The sequence below is a fragment of the Mercenaria mercenaria genome, chromosome 9 (genome assembly GCF_021730395.1).
Source record: "Mercenaria mercenaria strain notata chromosome 9, MADL_Memer_1, whole genome shotgun sequence".
NCBI classification, from domain to species: domain Eukaryota; kingdom Metazoa; phylum Mollusca; class Bivalvia; order Venerida; family Veneridae; genus Mercenaria; species Mercenaria mercenaria.
Window position 1 is genome coordinate 57429380 of NC_069369.1, and position 19757 is coordinate 57449136.

A 19757-nucleotide genomic window follows, 5' to 3' on the forward strand; every position below is an offset into this window, starting at 1 on the left:
AAATGTAGGCATTTTGAGGTTTAAACAGGTTTCCATCCTCGCATTTAAAGTCTTGCTGTGCTGTTACACAACAAAGTGCATTAATTCTGGTTAACCATTAGCGTCGGTTACATCACTTTTGCAATGTTCCCCTTATATCGATGTAGTAAAAGCTATCTTTTCATTTGTTAATAGCGCTTAATTATTAATACCATCTAGTTATTTAAATGACTGGCTTGTTTTGTTCAAGAAGAATGTGCCTTTACAAAATTAATATGGAACACATGATACTAGGATATGTGAATAGTTTTTGTTTTTAAATATCAACGTACGGGGACTATGTTTACATCATCAAGGGAGCATTTTCCTTTGCACAGACCACGAAATACCATCAGTTATTACAAAAGAATTTTGAAAAATAAACTCCCTATATATATATACATGCTTTTAATGTCAAATATCCTGTCCAAACACGGGCAATAAATATCATTACTTATTTGTTTCTTTGTTTAGGGTTTAACGCCGTTTTTCAACAGTATTTCAGAAATATCATTAATTAAGTTCTATGTAATCAAAGAATATGATATGACACATGGTGTATCTGCAAAATGCAGTCATTAAGATAAGTGTCTGCGATCGCTAAAACGCATTCATTAGTTTTATACCTTTTGTGAAAAAAAAAAATAGAAAAGGCAAAATGTTAGCATAAAATGTTTTCTATGAGGAACAACCGACTTACTAATTAAAAACAAATTAAGTTTATTTAATCGCCTAGTTTAGTCTTCTGTACTGTCCTTGTTGCAGAATAGATAATCGTTTTTTTTTATTTAGACCTTTATTCTACAAAATCCATAACTATCTGAAATACAAACTTACTACGCGTAGCATAATACTGACTGTAAATCAAATATCTAATGTTGATAATCATCTTAGAATCAGTAATATTAAAAAATATTGACTTTTAAATGTAGCCAAGTAAAAATTAAAACAATGAAACAATTTTTTTTTATGAAGTTACATGTTTATTTTCAGTATCGAACAAATGTCTTAAATGAATGAAAAGGTAACGACTGCATTTTTTGAGAACATTCCTTCAATTTTTTTTTTCATCAATTGAATCAAAAGTCGCGCAACACGAGTTTCAAAAAAGTGATATTTGTAATTTTAATTAATATGCTATATATTTGGGCGCTCTCACTATGTTAGCAATTATGTAACAAGTTATATAAAAGAGGCTTTGTCTGTACTTCAGATTTAAATACATTTTGAATTTAGAAATAGCTTTACGATTTCATCATTTTTCCAATAGATATATCACTTGATATGTGGAAATTTAGGACATAAAAAGATAAGATTTAAACCAGAAGATAGCAAACGATAAGATATAACGTTGTTTTATGATTTAACACTCGTGAAAAATAATCATCCTCTAACTTTTATATTCATTCAAGATTCAAAGTTTATTTCTTGTAACGTATACATAAAGTATCTTGTTAAAAACAGATGTATTAACAAATACGTCGTAGATATTTATAGATAACCAATTCTCAACTTTCACTAAAATGTTTTATCTTTATATATTTATTTAACAACTATTAAAATTAACTAAAATTATAAATTAATTGTACACTAAGTGTCATTAATAATGAGTTTAGCTAAACCTATTGCATAGTACTGTTAATACATATTTACGTGTTAATTTTATGTCTAAATTAACTCTACGAAGTAATTGTTCATTTTCTCAACTATGAAAGTTGGGTCTAACCTCTATTTTTTTAACAAAGCAAACAAACATATATTGTTCTCATCTGCAATAGCTATGCCATCATTAGGTTAAAATACTGTGATAACGGGCTCTATTCCACCCATATCTTGCAAGAAAATGAAAGGGTCATTAAACATTACTTTTCTACGGAAGTTATAAAACTAACTGCAAAAAGAGGCAGTAAAGAGTAAAATTACTTTTCGTTTACTTTTGTTTGCTTTTTTAAACCTTCATGTTTAAAACGCGGATTTATTTAGTTTAGTATAAAAATTAGTTACTAATTCTAAACTCATAATTATTCTACTAAATCTTATTAAATACCTTATTAGTTTGTAGAACTGAATGTAAGGAAATGTATTTAGTTTAGTATAACAACAGTTACTAATTCTAAACTCATAATTATTCTACTAAATCTTATTAAATACCTTATTAGTTTGTAGAACTGAATGTAAGGAAATGCTACTTACCGGTATCGTGCCCCTGGAAACAACATCTACGCTTCTTTTTCCTCCGGGTGGACAATTTCTTATAAAACAACCATATGTCGTACCCGATAATAAAACAACAAAACTGGTCGCAAATAAAGCTGTGTTTAGAGTTAAATATGCATTTGAACCCATATTAAATCGTTTCTTTTTTCTTTCAGCACTTCGCTTAAACAAAACTATAACTAATCTCTTGAACTGTTTGACAACAAATGAACGTTATGTAGTTTCTAATATTGCTTTATAACGAATTGATTGCACTGTCGTTCCTTAATGCCCACGTTCCGTACAGAGAGTCGTTTCTCGGAGGAATTTAAGTACTTTGTTCCAATAACAATATGTAATCTTTCAAATTTACAAGTTATACTAATAACTGAATATAGATGATGATGAAATCTGTCTTTAAAACTACAGACGACCACGATAAAACCCTATTGCAAAATTTTCTGATAAGAAACCGCAATGTTAGTTTATTTATTTTTAAACGTGAGTGATTTAAGTACTGAATACGTCATACAATTAAGATTATTTGTTTTTAAACAAAAATGATTTAAGTACTGAATACGTCATATGATTGTAATATTTTCATGTCGGTAATCTGTATATTAATAACCTCCACCGCACCTCGCCGTTCAAGAACTAGTAACCAGTTTATCTGTAATGTGCTCCTTATAAAGTGTTTACACGGCGTGATGTCGCATATCGTAACAAGCTAACTGAACGGAATCCAGATCAATACGCAAATTGCAAGCTAAACCTAGGTATCTATTTAGAAGTAATTATATACTCAAATCATTCCGGGCTTTACAATATATGTCGTTATCTAATATATAAAAGACAAAATGACAAACAAAAAATCCCACAAAAAACAAAAAAACAAATAAACTAACCAAAAACGAAAAAGCTGAGACTGCACTCCAAGATTAATGAGGAAAATGATTTGTCCGTATTGTCAACTGATATCACTGATTCCTTATAAAATGTTAACGTAAGTATGTCCTTATCGAATATATAAAACAGTAAATGTATGAGCAAACTGATTATGAAAGTAAGAAAAACGACAAATTTTCGCCTGAGGTGAAAATTCCAGCTGAAACAAGGACTTTGTAGTAAAGCCAGTTTAGCAACATATCATTTCAACCTTTATATAATTTGAGAATAAGTATTTGATGTTACTATAAATGAAAAAATAAAATATAGCTCTGCAAATTATCTTTAATAAAAATGACAACAAACGACACCGTTGACACAGTCAATAAATTCCAACAAAACATTGATGCAAAAAATAAATAAAAACATATTGAAACACAGCTATTGGGATAGAAGATTATATATAAACATCTAGTGAAAAATATTGTTTTCATGCGAAAGAATGTGATGAAGGAATTTGATAATATAGTATATTTACGCTTTTCATTATTTTTTCCACACTTACATCAAAAGATATAAAAAGTATTTTAGGCCTGTCACTGCTTACAGATAAAGCACATAAGATTAACTTATAGATAATGCAATCACTTCAAATACTCAGACTTTATCAGTAAGTATGCAAACAATAACCCAATCCTTTTTTTAAACTATCTCAAATGCTTAAAATGTTATTTAATTTCTTTTAAATGAAAATTTAATTAATACGCACACAAAACGCATGTTAGACCTTATCAGCACAGCTGCTGTGTGATTTATCCATTTCATGTCAAGTTTTGTTTTCTTAGTTTCGTTTTAAATAATTTATTAAAACAGCTGACTCATTCTTTACAATTTAAACGCGATCTCCTTTGACTTCTTAACTATCATCTTGCAGCTTTGAATAGTTAAAAAAGCTAACTTCATAGGAAGTATCCATTGAAATACCGACAGTAATCAGCAACAAAATTTCAAAGAAAACTGTCACGCCAATTGTTGTCGGTTGCCCATTAATATTTCAGAACATTTTTGTTAGAACAGGAATATCACATTTATGTTTACATTTGGTAAAATCTTAAACTATGCAAAATGCAATTTTCATGAGCCATTTCTTAAATATCGAAAATGAATTTACGTCTGATGTAAGAGAAGAAAATGTCAAATAAAGCATGAAAATCCTATTTACATAGATTTTTAAATTAACACAGATCTGTATGTATTTTCGCTAAACTTAATGATTTAATTTTAATATTTTGATTAGAGTTAGCTCGCTATCACATAATGTTTTACAGTCATTTTTATATTGAGAAGTACACATCCTTTAAACATTCCGCTGTTTTAACCAAAATATACAAATAGCCTACAATTTGGTAAATCATAATCACTTTTGCAGGGACTTGAAACGGTATTGATCTGGAAAACAACCCGTTTCAGCCTGGGCATGTGTCTTCAAGCAAGCATCCGAGCCAATTTTTAAAAACAAGAGCATTTTCTCCTAAAATTATCTATAATTCAATTCTTGACTATAATTTTAATAAATATTAAGGGGTTCATCAAGTGTGAAAAAAATGTTTGTAAAATTGCCAAACTTTATTAAACCATATTTTTCAAAACATTTTGAATGCCAGTAAAAAAGGTTCGTTTGTTTTATCGTTTGTTAGACCGGCTCGCAATGTGTTTCTATGCGCGCACGTTTGACGGCATTTCCGCTACAGAAATTTTCCATGACATAGATATTCATAAAATACTTCATAGTTGTAGATTTACCTATTTTCAATATGAACAAATACGCTGTATCGGTCCTTATGAATAAGCTTTCACAGTTATTAGCCGTATTACGGCTACCATGCACTATTCTAGGTTTTGTTCGTTAGAACGTCACTTCCGGTTATCAATCATTCAGAGCTACCTTAATGAAAAATCTGTTTCAACATGTATACATTAGGTGAGTACGTCTTCATTTACGACCTGGGAATTCAATGAAATATGAAAGAATTGCAACCAATAATTCAAAGAGGACTTACAAAGAAAAGGTGTAACTACTACAAAACATTCATGCATTCTGATACTCAATAAAGACATTCGTATCCTTACTTTTTAGGGCATTCTTTGAAGTGACTGTGCAAGTAGAATGACCTTAATGCACTCAAGAACTGTAATACAAACTGGCTATACATGGTTATCATATCAATGAAATGCACCAAAGTACTGAAAAAATGAGGTCTATTGACTTAATTGTTTATATGAAATAAAGAAGGAACTGCATAAGTATTAATTTACCGAATGCAGAAACATTTTTCGTTCAAATTAAATTCTGCAATTATAGGTGATGAAAAAATGAAGATATTGGAGACATATTGGACGTTTTCAGATACTTTAAAATTTCATATTATTGTTACAGAAATTTACAAAATTCATAATGTCTTCATCAGAAAATAAAATATTCAAGTCGACTGTAAAAACATAATTATAAACAATTCTACGGCAAAGGATTCGAAAGTCACAATGGTGACATTCCTTTCGGCAGCTGGTTCTCAGCTTACCAAAGCAATTGCAATTAAATTATTATTGCTCTCACAGAAAACTATCTCAATGACATTCGAGGGCTTCGTTTTTTTTTTCGTTGTTTTTTAAACAAAATCCTATCATAATACAGTCCCGTCGAGACGGGCAAAAATAACGAATATTCGTTATTCTTTCCCTTTCGACGACAACCGGTTTTCTATATATCCGAATAAAAAACGTTTGAGAATATGAGCTTCGCTTCATGAACGGTAGTGCTTCGCGTAGCACAGAAATATGCTATATTAATTGCCTTAATTATTATATATATTTCATATATATAAGCATTTAGATAAATGGAGTGTTTCAAGTCTTTGAGGGCATTTAAAATCAAATGATAAATCAGCACAATATGCCTTTTAAAGGGAAGTCGTGTTACAGTATTAATTTTTTACCGTTTGGTTTGAAAATGGAGCCATTTTCATAATTGTCATGATTTCTTTGACAAGGCAGGATTTTGAAATCACCTCGTGAATTTATGGTTTCATATGAGCCTTTTTGTATGCTTTAACATATCTGAACTAGCATGACAAACAAAATTATTCAATTAAAAATGTTTAGCTATGCCTATCATTTAACAGTGTCATTGATTATCAGATACAAATGGAAACATGTAAAGGTATGTACGGGTTCCCCGTGTTACTTATATTGATCATAACTGATTAGAAAATAGAGAAGATAAGGTTTAACTATTTTGAAGACGTTCTATTGCAAAAGACCACGCTTGATGAAACTTTAAGATTTGGATACAATGTCTGATAGTTTGTATAACGTTAGGTTTGCATATTGCCCAGTCACTTAATTTATTTACGTAATATTTTCGTACACGTGTAATTCATACGTTTTCCTCTAAACAGGTATGTTGTCAAATCATAATTTAGTCATATGAAAAAAAAACAACAGATTAAACATTAACTTATTAAAGATTAATAATTTGATATTTAACCTTTAGGTACCTTTCGATTGCTGCAAACCGTGGAAGTTCTTCCTAAAACCCTGTTACAAAATCATTGAATCAATATTAAATTCGGGAAATGAATCAAACATTAGTTTTCATTGAACTCATGTTTAAAGATAAAAACTTGTGATGTCGCCAATTATTATGTATCTTTCTTTATTTTTTTATGAATGTGAATGAATTATATTTAAACAAAACAGTAATATAATATCGACAGGAATGAAACAAAACGTAACATTTCAATCAAGATATGAACAGCTTGGCACATTCACAAAACTGTACTTGTAAGAAGATGCACGATATATATTTTATATATCAAGTACCACGTTAAAGGTCCATGTCTATAGGTAAATCGATATTAACTTTTGATGATATGACACAGGAAAAGATGTCATTTGCCTTCTAATTGAACAAGGAAAAAACACTTTCAAACCATAATCCGTATGTTCTATATCTTCATTGAACAATACATTTGTTATTCTGAAGATATCTTATAATCAACTCAAAGCAATGTCTTGAAATTTAGCATACGCGTAGAACATTATGTTTTCATAAGTTCAACATCATTTTACGATTTAACCCATATTTGAAAGTCACAAAAATACATTAGAATGTTAATCTGTACCTTTAGTTTTGACCTCCCTGGCCCTGGTGACATCTATATGGCTTTTTTACAAAGTAAATAAATATTTGTATCAAAACTTGAACCAAGGACATTAAAAAATGAAACTTTCTAAACGCATGAAAGACCTACAGCTCAGATCACTAAGTCACGGTAGAACTTCTAAATAGTGTTGAAGGTAAGGAGAATATTATCGTTATCTTTTCAACAGTGGTCCCCTTGTAAACAAGAGAAATATGACAAACATACCAAGTCTCTCTAAAAGTAATTACCTTTAAAGGACAAGGAAAGCCTGACAATAAGTTAATTTCATATGAAAGCAATCAGACCACTATTGAAAAAGATATGGCAGTTTGAAAATTAAGATCATGGAGGCAGCCACTTTGTGTGTTTATGACGTCATTTACACACTGCTGAATTCTTTTTTTTAGCAAATAACCTTTTAAATAGATTGATTTTATATGTTTCTTGAATGTAATATGTAAAACATGCTAATTTCTTTCATTATAGCTGGGAAAAATAGAGAAATTATTTTAAAGAAATGAGTAAATACAGTTCAAATATGTGTCTAGAAATTTAATAAATCCGCCATTTTGGTTTTTGTTGCCATGGAACAAAATGGCCGCCATTTTGATCAAATATTTAAATGCTCATAACTTTCTTATTTTTAAGTCGATTTTGAAAGTTATTTCACATCTTTAAATGATTAAAGAAATCCCAGCAGATAGAATTAACGTCAAAACAACATTGCCTTTCCCTTTAACTTCCTTTCTCTGAGGTTGTTGTAAGATTAAGGACTCGCAGAATATTTTTGTATATTTTAGATTATCCAGTGATGTCTTAAAAACTTTTAAACATGATTTAGAGCCTCAGTACAATATAAAGCCACACATTCCGGTACAAAGGAGTCACATGTTGAACATAGGAATGTTAGCTAAGGTCATATAGATGTCAGAATGATTTTAAATTTCATCCACTATTCGGCCAGAACCTCGTTGTAAGGAAATTAAATCTACAATAAAGAAAACAGAAATGTCCAATAGAATATGGCATTTTCTCAGTCAGCTTATAACAGCTACCAATTCAGCTGAGCTAATTACCACAAGCTAAATCAGTCGGAGATGTACATATCTGTCATTGATGTTCTTGGAAGCTATCTATACAAAGGCTACATGAAAAAACAAACATGTTGCCGCGAAGTATTTTACTTCAAGAGCCATCTATACAAAGGCTACATGAAAAAACAAGCATTTTGCCGCGAAGTATTTTACTTCAAGAGCTAGCTAATGCTGATAGTCGGATCTGGATAGTTACCTAAAAGAGGCAAGGCGCAGTTTATTCAACTCAAGTCTTTTGTAAATGTTAGACAACGCTGACAGATAACGTGCAAAACGACTTACAAAGGCATTGATGCTAAAAACATGTCTTGAAAACCGTTCAGACATTGTTTGCAATGCAAACTTTTATTACTGTCTTTGTTGTGAAACATTACTTATTCTGGCATTTATTTGAAAACTTGATGTACATCTCGGAAATGGGAGCCACGATCTTAGTTTGTTCTAGCTTCAAAGATTTATTACGAAGGCTATTTTTAGTCGCAGTATTACGTATACTGGCACCACGAGAATGCGTTAAATAACAGAGCTAATTACTCCAGTATGATTTTTGCTAATTCAGCAAAACGATAAGAAAACGAATAGTACATATTGTACACACAGTTCTTTACTATAAATGTTGCAGATTTTATCTTTGACTGTTGAGTTGAAGAAGTTTAAACATGATACACACCAGTCTTACTGAATGGCAGCTTGCTTGAAATTCAGTCACCTTTTCTATTTATGGTCAATGTATTAAGATCAATGACATTGCTTCTAAGTAAATCATGGATGAATTAGGGAACACTGTAGGTCAAGAGCTGTCTGTTGAAGTTGCAAGTTGCAAAACATGTCTTCAAATATTCTATACCTATAAACAGTCTCTTATTTATTCTGTTATAGTTTATGAATATTATGCAGTCCTCGTTACTTGTGCTAAGAAAGCGATAGAATTCATTTAGAGTATAATTAACTATGGTAATAAGTTATACATAATTTAAAATTCCACTTAACTGCTGTATTAAAATCACAAAGTTCAGTAATCAACCAGGGTATTAAAGCTCCATTACGCTTTATACTTTATCTAAAAACAAATAAATCCTCTCTCAAGATAAAGGATATTTATAAATTTATTGATAGAAAACACTATAATGTTGAATGTTGCATATAAACATATTCTGTCAGGGCCATGAAGGGTATGTGTGTGAGGAGGGGCGGACAAACTATCCTTTTTATTATATTAATCAAATATTCAAACATATGATAAATACATGAGAAAACAGTTACCAAAGCTAAGAAATAACAAGAAAGTAATATAGTTTATGTTCACAGCACAAATGCGGTAACAACATTATAACGGAAGTCATTATAATACTTTTAGCTATACAGCACTACCTTCAGTTATATAATAAACTTAGTGAAAATATTATGTGGAAGCAGCCAAGCAACATAATATGATAATATGATTGATTCAGTCTGTTCATGAAAGGTAATGAAATATGCAATACCCCTAGCACCGGCTTGAGCGGAATTCTATTAAAGTAAAATTGAACGTTCTCAATGATCCCGAAGATCTAGAAAATATAAAAAACATTTGAGTCAAACGTACGTTGAGACATTTTACAGCCGCCACACGGCATTAAAGACTGCTGTTGTTATAGAGCAAATCTGTGAAAAGATCCTTTGGAAGCATAGAACGTAACAAGCAACATAACAGCTGGCTCTGATAGAGCCTGTTCATGAGTGGTAGTGAAATAGGCAACACAATTCACACCCCTAGCACCAGTTAATACTACTAAATAAATACGGAAATGTTATACTTTTATTTAGTTGATTAATGGCGAAAGCTGTATTACCAATTTTAGCGAATATCACAATTTAGTAGCACCAGTTTGTTTCCTTATTATGGTAACGTAAATCCATTATGATAGGACATTCAAGCATAATTACTATAACATGGTTTTAGACACGATTCTATTCTGTAATGTTATAATCCCCATCATATTTGACAGGTTTTGTGAAGCTTTAATAGACTGAATGTTATCAAGTGATAATTAAATGTTTGAAGCTCGAATTTCTTTTTAATGATAGTGCTCATAAGCCCTTCATTTTGTTATGTGTCCTATTTTTTCATTTTAAATAATTCATTAGGTTCATCAAAAGGGACGATCATAGAAAATGATTTCCAGTAAACAATCTCCAATAAAAAAGAATTTAATCCAACCTGGCCTAATATTCAAATATGAATTTTAAATTGATATGTTTCTTGTTTTTTTATGAAATATATATTTTACTTCGTTGAAAAAAATATATCCCTCGTCATAGCCCCTTTACCGCCTAAATAACAAACTTGGAACTGCAAATTTGCATCTGGTTAAACAGACCTAATTAGTATTTCCTAAACATTCTATATAACATTAACAAAGTCACACATAGCTACCCATTTCAGAGTACACAATTCTGTACAACACTCTGAGGAACGATCCTAAAACTGGCATAATATGCAGAGAAAAGTATGAGTCATATGTCTTCTAGATATCTGCTTACAGCAAAATTACGTCAAAGGTACGCTGCTGTGACCGGGTATTACTGCTCATACTAAAAATGAGTTTTATTTCACAAGACATAACCTTTACTTATATTGCTTCTACGAATGTCAAAGTAGACCCTTGTGGAATTTAAACAACTACACTGTCCGCCAGAAGGCTGTCGCTCTGCTTCTTTAATACTGTTAAGTCATCTGCCTCAAACAACCAGTGACATATTATAATAAGTTGAAAGTTTCACAAGACTGCCTTATTTGGCACATCTCTCAAAAATAGGAAAACCACAGTGACATTATCAACAAAAGAATTTCTAAAAGGACATATCATTTAACGATTGTATAATTCAAACTAATATGAAATAAGGCAAAGCCTCAAAGCGAGCTCGAGGAAGATAGATTTTAGAATTTTAAAGAATTTTTAAACGGAACTATTCAAAACCCTAAATTCGCAAGAAACTATTCACTTTAGAACAAATTTAAAGTAAGTTTCGTCGTACCTGTTACTAGAAAGCAAATGCGGTGTCGTCATTATCTACTTACCGCGATTTCATTAGGAATAGCTTTAACAAACATTTTAAATTTCTTCGGAATTTTTTTCGAAAACCTCTCTAGCAGAAACTTTGAATTCAAAAATAATTCTGAGCAATCTAGAGACGTTCTCTCTTCACTGCTGAGAAGCGACTTCCTATATGCTATGTGCGCTTTGGTTAACTTTCGCCGAAAGTTCTAAAATCCATCAATCAGAATATGGAAGTATACTCAGGTTATCGTAAAGCAGTCTTTTCGAGCGGACCCTTTGGATTTGCTTTTCAAGTACGTATTGGGAATTGAAATTAGTTCAGTAAAGAATCGAACATCCAATTAAAAAATCTGAAATTTGTTCCTATCCATTCAAGCATGTATTACCTTAAACATCACTAACATGGTTCAATCTAAAGCAAACATTGAAAGGGCACAACCACATACAGTACTGACAAAATACTAGCAGCTTGATGAAATTGGGACATTGTCGTGTAATAGGCACTTTAAAATGTAAGCAGTCTGAGGTTTAAACAGATTTCCATCCTCGCTGTGCAAGTGTATTAATACTGCTAAATCATTAGCGTCAGTTACATCACTTTTGCAATGTTCCTCTTATATCGATATAGTAAAAACTGTTTTTTTTATTTGTTAATAGCATTTAATTCTTAATATCATCTAGCTATTTAAACGACTAGTTTGTTTTGTTCAAGAAGAATGTGCCTTTACAAAATGTATATGTATGTAGACAGTTTTATAAAATATCGTTCAGTATCACCAAACGTGTACTATGTCTACATCAATTTCAATATCTTATCGAAAGAGTATTTGCCTTTGCACAGGCAACGATATAGCATAACGACACGGGTGACAGCATCACAAGCACAGATTTACAGGTGGTGGAAGGTTGGGAATTGGTGAGCTAACAATTTCATACTTTATAAACTCATACCCCAGTCTAAGAAGTATATTAAAATATATCAAATTTATTATATAGTGTTCGGTCAAAATATTCCGGTGTAACATATATTTGTATGATTGTATTTTTCATGAGAGGTGCTACTTTTTTTGAAAAAAAAAAATAATAGAAAATAAAACGAACCAGCTTGGGACAGAATTTCTTGTAGCTTAATATTAGATAAGTGAAATATAGCATTTAGATTAGATTGTCATTGTTGTAAAGGACTGAAGGAAGCCATATTTTAAATTCAAAACCAGAAGTGATCTTGTGGAACTTGTTGGATTGGAATAGAATTTTTGAATTGAAATATTTATTCTTAACCTCAAGTTAAGGGGATCCAAATGTGAGTTCTTCAGACCTCAGGTTCAGTATCTTGGACACATTGTGAGTTCCAGAGGTGTTGAAACTGAGATTGGATAGGATGGAAAGGAGCATGTTGTATATTACGCAAGCAGGGGTTTGAGAGCTAGTGAGAAACACTATCCAGCTCATTAGCTTGAGTTCCTAGCTCTCAAGTGGACTGTTTGCGATAAGTTCCATGATTACCTATATGGCAACTCTGTGGAAGTTCGTACTGACAACAACCCACTCACTTACGCTTTTTCTCCTGAAAAGATCAGAGCTTGAAAATCTATCCAGTTCCTACAAGTATTCAGGATCTCCGAAGCTTTTTAGGTTGTCTGGATACTACAGACGGTATGTGGAAAATTATGCTCAGATTGCCAAGCCCTTGAACGATCTCTTAGATGGAATATCTACAAACATTAAGGTTCCTTTTGTTTGGGGTCCAGAACAACAGAAAGCTTTCTCTACCTTGATTGAGAAATTAACTTCTCCTCCAGTCCTGGCTTTTGCAGATTACACCAAAACTTTCATTCTTAATGCCGATTCTTAATGTCGACGCTAGTTGCAGTGGTTTAGGTGCTGTTTTTTATCAGATTGGACAGGATGGAAAGGAGCATGTTGTATCTTAGCAAGCAGGGGTTTGAGAGCTAGTGAGAGACACTATCCAGCTCATACGCTTGAGTTCCTAGCTCTCAAGTGGGCTGTTTGCGATAAGTTCCATGATTACCTATATTGCAACGCTGTGGAAGTTCGTACTGACAACAACCCACTCACTAACCCTTTTTCTTCTGCTAAACTCGATGCCACTAGCCACAGACGGCTTGCTTCTTTGTCCACCTATGACATCAAAATGAACTGCAGGTCTGGTAAGGAGAACATCGATGCCGACACATTGTCTAGAATTCTCTCTTCTTGTCTTGACTCTAATATTCTTCTTTCTGATGCTGTAAAGGCTTTGCCTCAAGCTCAATCTGATTGTCCAGGTCAGCGACCAGCTATTGAATGTATTTTTTTCAGTCAGCAAGTTCTTACTGACAACCCCCGTGATGAGGTACCAGTTGGAAATGGTTTGAAGTCGACAGACTGGAAGCAGGAACAAGCAACTGATCCAACTCTGATCCGTGTTATTCAGCTTCTTGAAATAGGCCATAGACTCAACGATCGTCAGAAGACGCACTAGACTTCACAGGTGAGAGCTTACCTCAGAGAATGGAGTAACCTCTATCTCAAAGACTCTGTTCTTTTTCGTAAGGGTATGTCCAATGGCTATCCAGTCACTCAACTTGTTCTTTCTGAACATCTTTTGGACCTTGTTTTCTAAGGGTTACACGAAGAGGCAGGTCATCAGGTCTGTTCCCGTACTATTTCTTTGGTCAGATCTCGTTTCTTTTGGCCGCAGATGGGGCAAGCTATTAAACACAGAGTACGTAACTGTCCTAGGTGTATTCGACGGAAGACTGCAGCCAAGCTGAATCCTGTACATTCCAGTTATCGTCTGTATGGATTTCTTATCCCTTGAGATGTCTCGTGGTGGTTACGGAAATATTTTGGTCATAACCGATCATTTCACTCGGTTTGCTCAGGCACTCCAAGCCAAAAACCACACTGCACATACTACCGCAAAGCTTCTCTTTGACAATTTCATCTGCCACTATGGTCTCCCTAGTCGTATCCATAGTGATCAGGGTCGAAATTTTGAAAGTGAAGAGATCCAGGAGCTCTGCAAGATCGCCAATATCGAAAAGTCCAGGACGACTCCCTATCACCCGCAAGGCAACGGAATGCCAGAGAAATTTAACTAGACACTTCTTAACATGTTGGGAATGTCGCCGCACTAGCTTTTGTTTGGGTTCGGTAGAGCTTTGGGTTGTATTTGGGACCTGGGGTTGGTAGTAAGGATTAACAGATACGATCCTGTATGGTATGATCCTGTAATTATATATACGCATTCGTACACACAAATCTAATCAATAATGAACAAAATACATAAAAATTACATCAATCGACCAATACAATTCAATGAAACACATATAAAGGTAACTATAACACATGTTTACCTGTAGTTATATAAATATACAATCACAAATAATGGATTTCATTTGATGGGGCACAAAATGGCATTGTTTACGTTTTGAATGATGGCGGAGAAAGCGGAGTTGTGTGATTGGTTATTGACGAGTGCAAAAGTTAATCGAACAAAATGGATAAGTGACTGAGAGACTATCTAAAGCTCTAAATACGACTACATATTTTACTACTTAAACTATTTAGAATACACTATTCCTGCTATAAAACGGGTTCTTTTAGAATACGGAGACTTACAATTGACATATTGAAATATACATTTCACAAAAAGACCTATTAAACATAAAGATGCTAACAGGGACCAAACTGTACAAATCCACCCTTCGCCACATTCCCCCCGGCTGAAAATGTCGTCCCGACATTTCAAATACATAATTCCAGAATATTATATCCTGAAACAAAACACGTAATTATTAAGCCTTAATATAATAGTGGTTACTTCTGTTACATATCATTAATAATAAACAATGCAAAAATTAATGTAATATTTGCATGAAAATGCAACACACAACTTCGCCACCGTAAATATAACTGGCATGCTTATGTCAGGCAAACCTGTAATAAACAACATAACAGTTAAAACAATAATTTCTAATATCATGTCATACACTTTTAAGTCAAACATATATATCTATGAATACAGTAATTCAGTAATGAGGTAATTCTATTTTAAACAACATTGAATCAGCATGTTGGAGCATATCAGTTTAAGGTAACCCTATATTTCCTCAGACAACTTCCAAAGGTAAGTATATCTATACGTATTTCACACTCATAAAACATGTAGTATTTCATCGTAGATTAGTTTTCACAGTTTAACAAATACCGTTCATATTCATAATTTCATTCCAATACTAAAATGGTAAGTATAAAACTACTTTCATTCATTTATGGCAATGGCAATTTATTTTATCTTTCACACTTATTCATCGTCCATTCCGATGCATATTTACACGTGAATACTTTTGTATAACTTGAGCATACAGGTAAGTATTTCATTTTTCACTCGTTCTTCAACAGGTAATTGTTCTGTCTTCAGTTATGAAGGTAAGTATTAATAAACATTCCTAATACAGGTAAGAGTTCATGTTTTCATAATACACCAAGGTAAGTATTTTTCAGTTCACTATGTATATATCCTGATTATTGAATATCATCATGAAGTTTATATTTCAGTTACTTCATTATCCATTCGTCTGTGCGTTGCCATTGTGGAACTCGCCGGGATCGTTTAGGCCTGGGTGATACATTGTTGGATTCATCTTCTGCATCGTGATTTCTCCGTTGAGGGATTATATATTTGGGGACGTGCTTGTTATGTGCAGCAGCATCTTCTGTTGGTAATGGATCTTTAAGTGGCAAAAGGAGGTTTCTGTGAAGCGTGCGGATTTTTCTAGACTTCGGATTCTGCTTCTTTACTTGGTACACCGGGATATTCTTATCTGGTTGTGATAGTACAATATATGGGTCTGACTCCCATTTGTCGGCTATCTTGTGCTTGCCTCTGATGGTAACATTTCTTGCCAGAACAATATCGCCTGGATGTAGTTTAGCGGCCCTTGTCTTCTGGTCGTATATGTTCTTGTTTCAATTTGCCTTTTCTTCTGCGGTTTTCTTTGCCTTTTCATACGCAAAACTAAGTCTGTCTCTTAGTTTTCGGACATATTCATTCCTTGTCTTGGCTTTGTCTTCATCGAAATGAATACCAAGCAAGGCGTCGATGGCAAGTTTTGGCTGTCTCCCGAACATGATGTAATACGGAGAAAAACCAGTACTATCATGAATGGTAACATTGTAGGCATGTACCAAAGGCGCTACGTATGATTTCCAGTCAGCTTTCTTGGTTTCCTCCAGTGTTCCAAGCATCTTTAAAAGCGTCTGGTTGAATCTTTCCGTCATACCGTTTCCCATGGCGTGGTATGGAGTGGTGTGAGACTTTTCTGTGCCTCCCAGAATACATAGTTCTTTTATGAGACTAGATTCGAAATTAGCTCCCTGATCGCTATGTATTCTGTCGGGAAATCCATAGTGGACAATGAACTGTTCAAATAACACTTTAGCTGTAGTCTTAGCAGTTTGGTTCTTGGTAGGGTAGGCTTGGGCATATCTTGTAAAGTGATCTGTAACCACAAGTATATGTTCAAAGCCACCTTTGGACTGCTCTAGACTAAGGAAGTCAACACAAATAATATCCATAGGCGTGTTCGAAGATATGGACACCAACGGTGCTGTTCCTGGCAATGTTTTCCTCTTAATACATCTTGGACATCGTTTGACCTTTTCTTCGATGAAGGCATCCATCCCAGGCCAGAAGAAACGTTGTTTGAAGAGTGAAGTTGTTCTGTCACGGCCTTGATGTCCAAGGTCATCGTGAAGAGCATTGAAGATTTCATCTCTTATTGCCTCTGGAAGTAGCAGTTGTTTGCATGTCTGACCTTTGTACTGACCGGATCTAAACAATACACCTTCTTTGAATTCAAGTTTGTCCCAATCACGTAAGTACTTGACCGCTGGAGAGACGCTGCCACTGACCCGCTTAGCTGTCGGTCTAGTGCCCTTTTTCATGTGGTCGATAACTTTAGAGATGATTGGATCTTGACGTTGTGCCCGTTTCCAATCCTTTGAACTCAAAGAGTGTGACTGAATGATGTCAGCTGGTACTTCATCTGATGGAATAGGATCTAGTTCTTCCATAGATTCTGGTGTCAATACTGATGTTGCCAAAGGAGTTTGTGACGGTTCAGCTGAGGATGCTAATGACATAGCCATGATAACGGATGTATCGATGGTGCTTTCATTAGACGTGTTGTCGGTTATTCTTGATAATCCATCAGCGTCAGCGTTGTTCTGCCACTTCTGTAAGAAAATGGTTAAAGTTGTAATTGGACAATGCAGCCATCCACCGTTGTCCAGTTGCATCTAATTTTGCTGAGGTGTTGATATATGTCAGTGGATTGTTATCAGTAAACAACAGAGAATACTGCGCCATAAAGGTAATCGTGAAATTTTTCTGTTACTGACCACTTCAAAGCGAGATATTCCAGTTTATGAGCAGGGTAATTTCTTTCTGATTGTTTGAGGCTCCTGCTCGCATATGCAATAACCCGGTCCTTTCCTTCCTGTTTTTGATAAAGTACTGCGCCAAGACCTTTCGTAGATGCATCTGTGTGTAGTTTAAAAGGGAGTTTGTAGTTTGCATATGCTAGGATTGGAGGGTTTATCAGTTTGTCTTTAGTGTTGAAAAGCGCTTTGCTGCTCATTTCCCCAAACAAATGGCTGTCGTTTGTCTCTTCGTTTGGTGGCTGGTTTACTTGATTTAAGAGGATGACCAATCAGAAGGTTGTTCAGTGGTCTAGCGATGGTTGCAAAACCTTTGATGAAACATCTGAAGTAACCGACGAACCCCAAAAATTTCCTGACTTCTTTGACTGATGTAGGTGTTGGCCAATCTTTTACAGCTTTTGTCTTTTCAGGATCTGTTTGGATACCATCTTTCGAAACGACATGTCCGAGGTAAGTAATTTGATCTTTGAAGAAATGACATTTTGAAGGATTAATTTTCAGTTTGTTTTCTGATAATCGCTGGAAAATGGAGTCTAGTCTATCAATTTGTGAATCTATGTCTTCTGAGAAAATAAATGATGTCGTCTAAATAGATTAGGCAGTCTTTCAAATTTAGGTCACCCATGCACCGTTCCATCAGGCGTTGAAAGGTAGCGGGCGCGTTGCAAAGCCCAAATGGCATACGATTGCATTCATAGAAGCCAAGTCCCCACACTTGAAAGGCTGTCTTCTCTTTGTCTGTCTCCTCCATTTCGACCTGCCAATAACCAGATTTTAAGTCCAATTTCGAAAAATAACGAGATCCTGACAACATATGTAATGTATCATCGATTCTGGGAATTGGGTATGCATCTTTCTTTGTTCTAATGTTCAACTTCCGGTAGTCAATACAAAATCTGATTGACCCGTCTTTCTTACGAACTATAACCACATTTGATGACCAGGGACTGTTTGATTCTCGAATTGCACCGACGTTGAGCATTTCTTGAAGGTGTTCCCGAACTTCGTTGTAGATTGCGGGAGGGATATTTCTATAAGGCTCTTTGAATGGGATGTTGTCTGTTAGTTCGATTCTGTGTCGAACCGCTGAGGTATGTCCTAGATCATGATCGTTCTTTGGAAAAACAGACTCCCATCTCTTAAAAAGATTATAGACTTTCCTCTTTTGTTCAGACGATAGTTTAGAATCTTCTATGTCAACACCAAATTCTTCCTTTATGTTTTGTTCGTTAAATGAAGTTTCTTTTTCTTTTTCAGGTAACCTATGTTCGTCATCTAGCGAAGAATCTTGTGATCTTGGTAAGTATGCGTTTTCATTTTGGTCATTATGTTCTGGTGTAACATGTTTGTTTTCTATTTCAGACTGACAATGAAGACCCGGAGATGGATCTGACGTTTGACTTGGAAATCTAGGTAAGTAATCCGGCGAAGGACTTCGATGATCAGGTAAGTAGTTTTCTTTTTCCATTACAGGTGCTGTGATTTGATTAACGTTACACCTTTGTTGGAGACTTGTATATTGTTGTCACTGATAGAATTGATATTTGTTTTATTAGGAGCTGTATCATTACTTCCAATATCTATGTTCCGTAAAACCTTCACTTCATTCAGATGACAAATTTCTGATCTGGGTGGTATTTTCATGACTTTTGCAGATAAATTGCAGATTTTCACTGGCACACGAGCTGTTTTTCCTGCGTTTGTTAGTTCGACAACTCGAGGACATACTAAAGGTTTCTGATGGTAACTATCATCTATTGGTTCCGTTACAGCTGCCTCTACATTTCTCACTTTTCGAACGAATCCACTTATGGTTCTTGTTTCCATAGGTTGAAGTGTGACTGCCTGTGTAGTGGTTACTCTGCCAA

The 19757-nt window shown here is 34.0% G+C and overlaps 1 protein-coding gene across 2 annotated transcripts in view; it reads right to left on the reverse strand.

Annotated features, from left to right (window-relative positions):
* LOC123547203 (conopressin/neurophysin-like) overlaps nucleotides 1-19757 on the reverse strand; it is a 71849-nt gene that overhangs the window by 41649 nt on the left and 10443 nt on the right. The window contains exon 1 of one of the 2 annotated variants that reach the window (XM_045334129.2): nucleotides 2212-2879. The exons of the other annotated variant lie outside the window; for it this stretch is intronic. Coding sequence (XP_045190064.1) covers nucleotides 2212-2364 — 153 coding nt within the window. The 5' untranslated portion in view covers nucleotides 2365-2879. Of the gene's footprint in view, nucleotides 1-2211; nucleotides 2880-19757 lie in introns of those variants that run through there. 2 annotated transcript variants of the gene reach the window in all.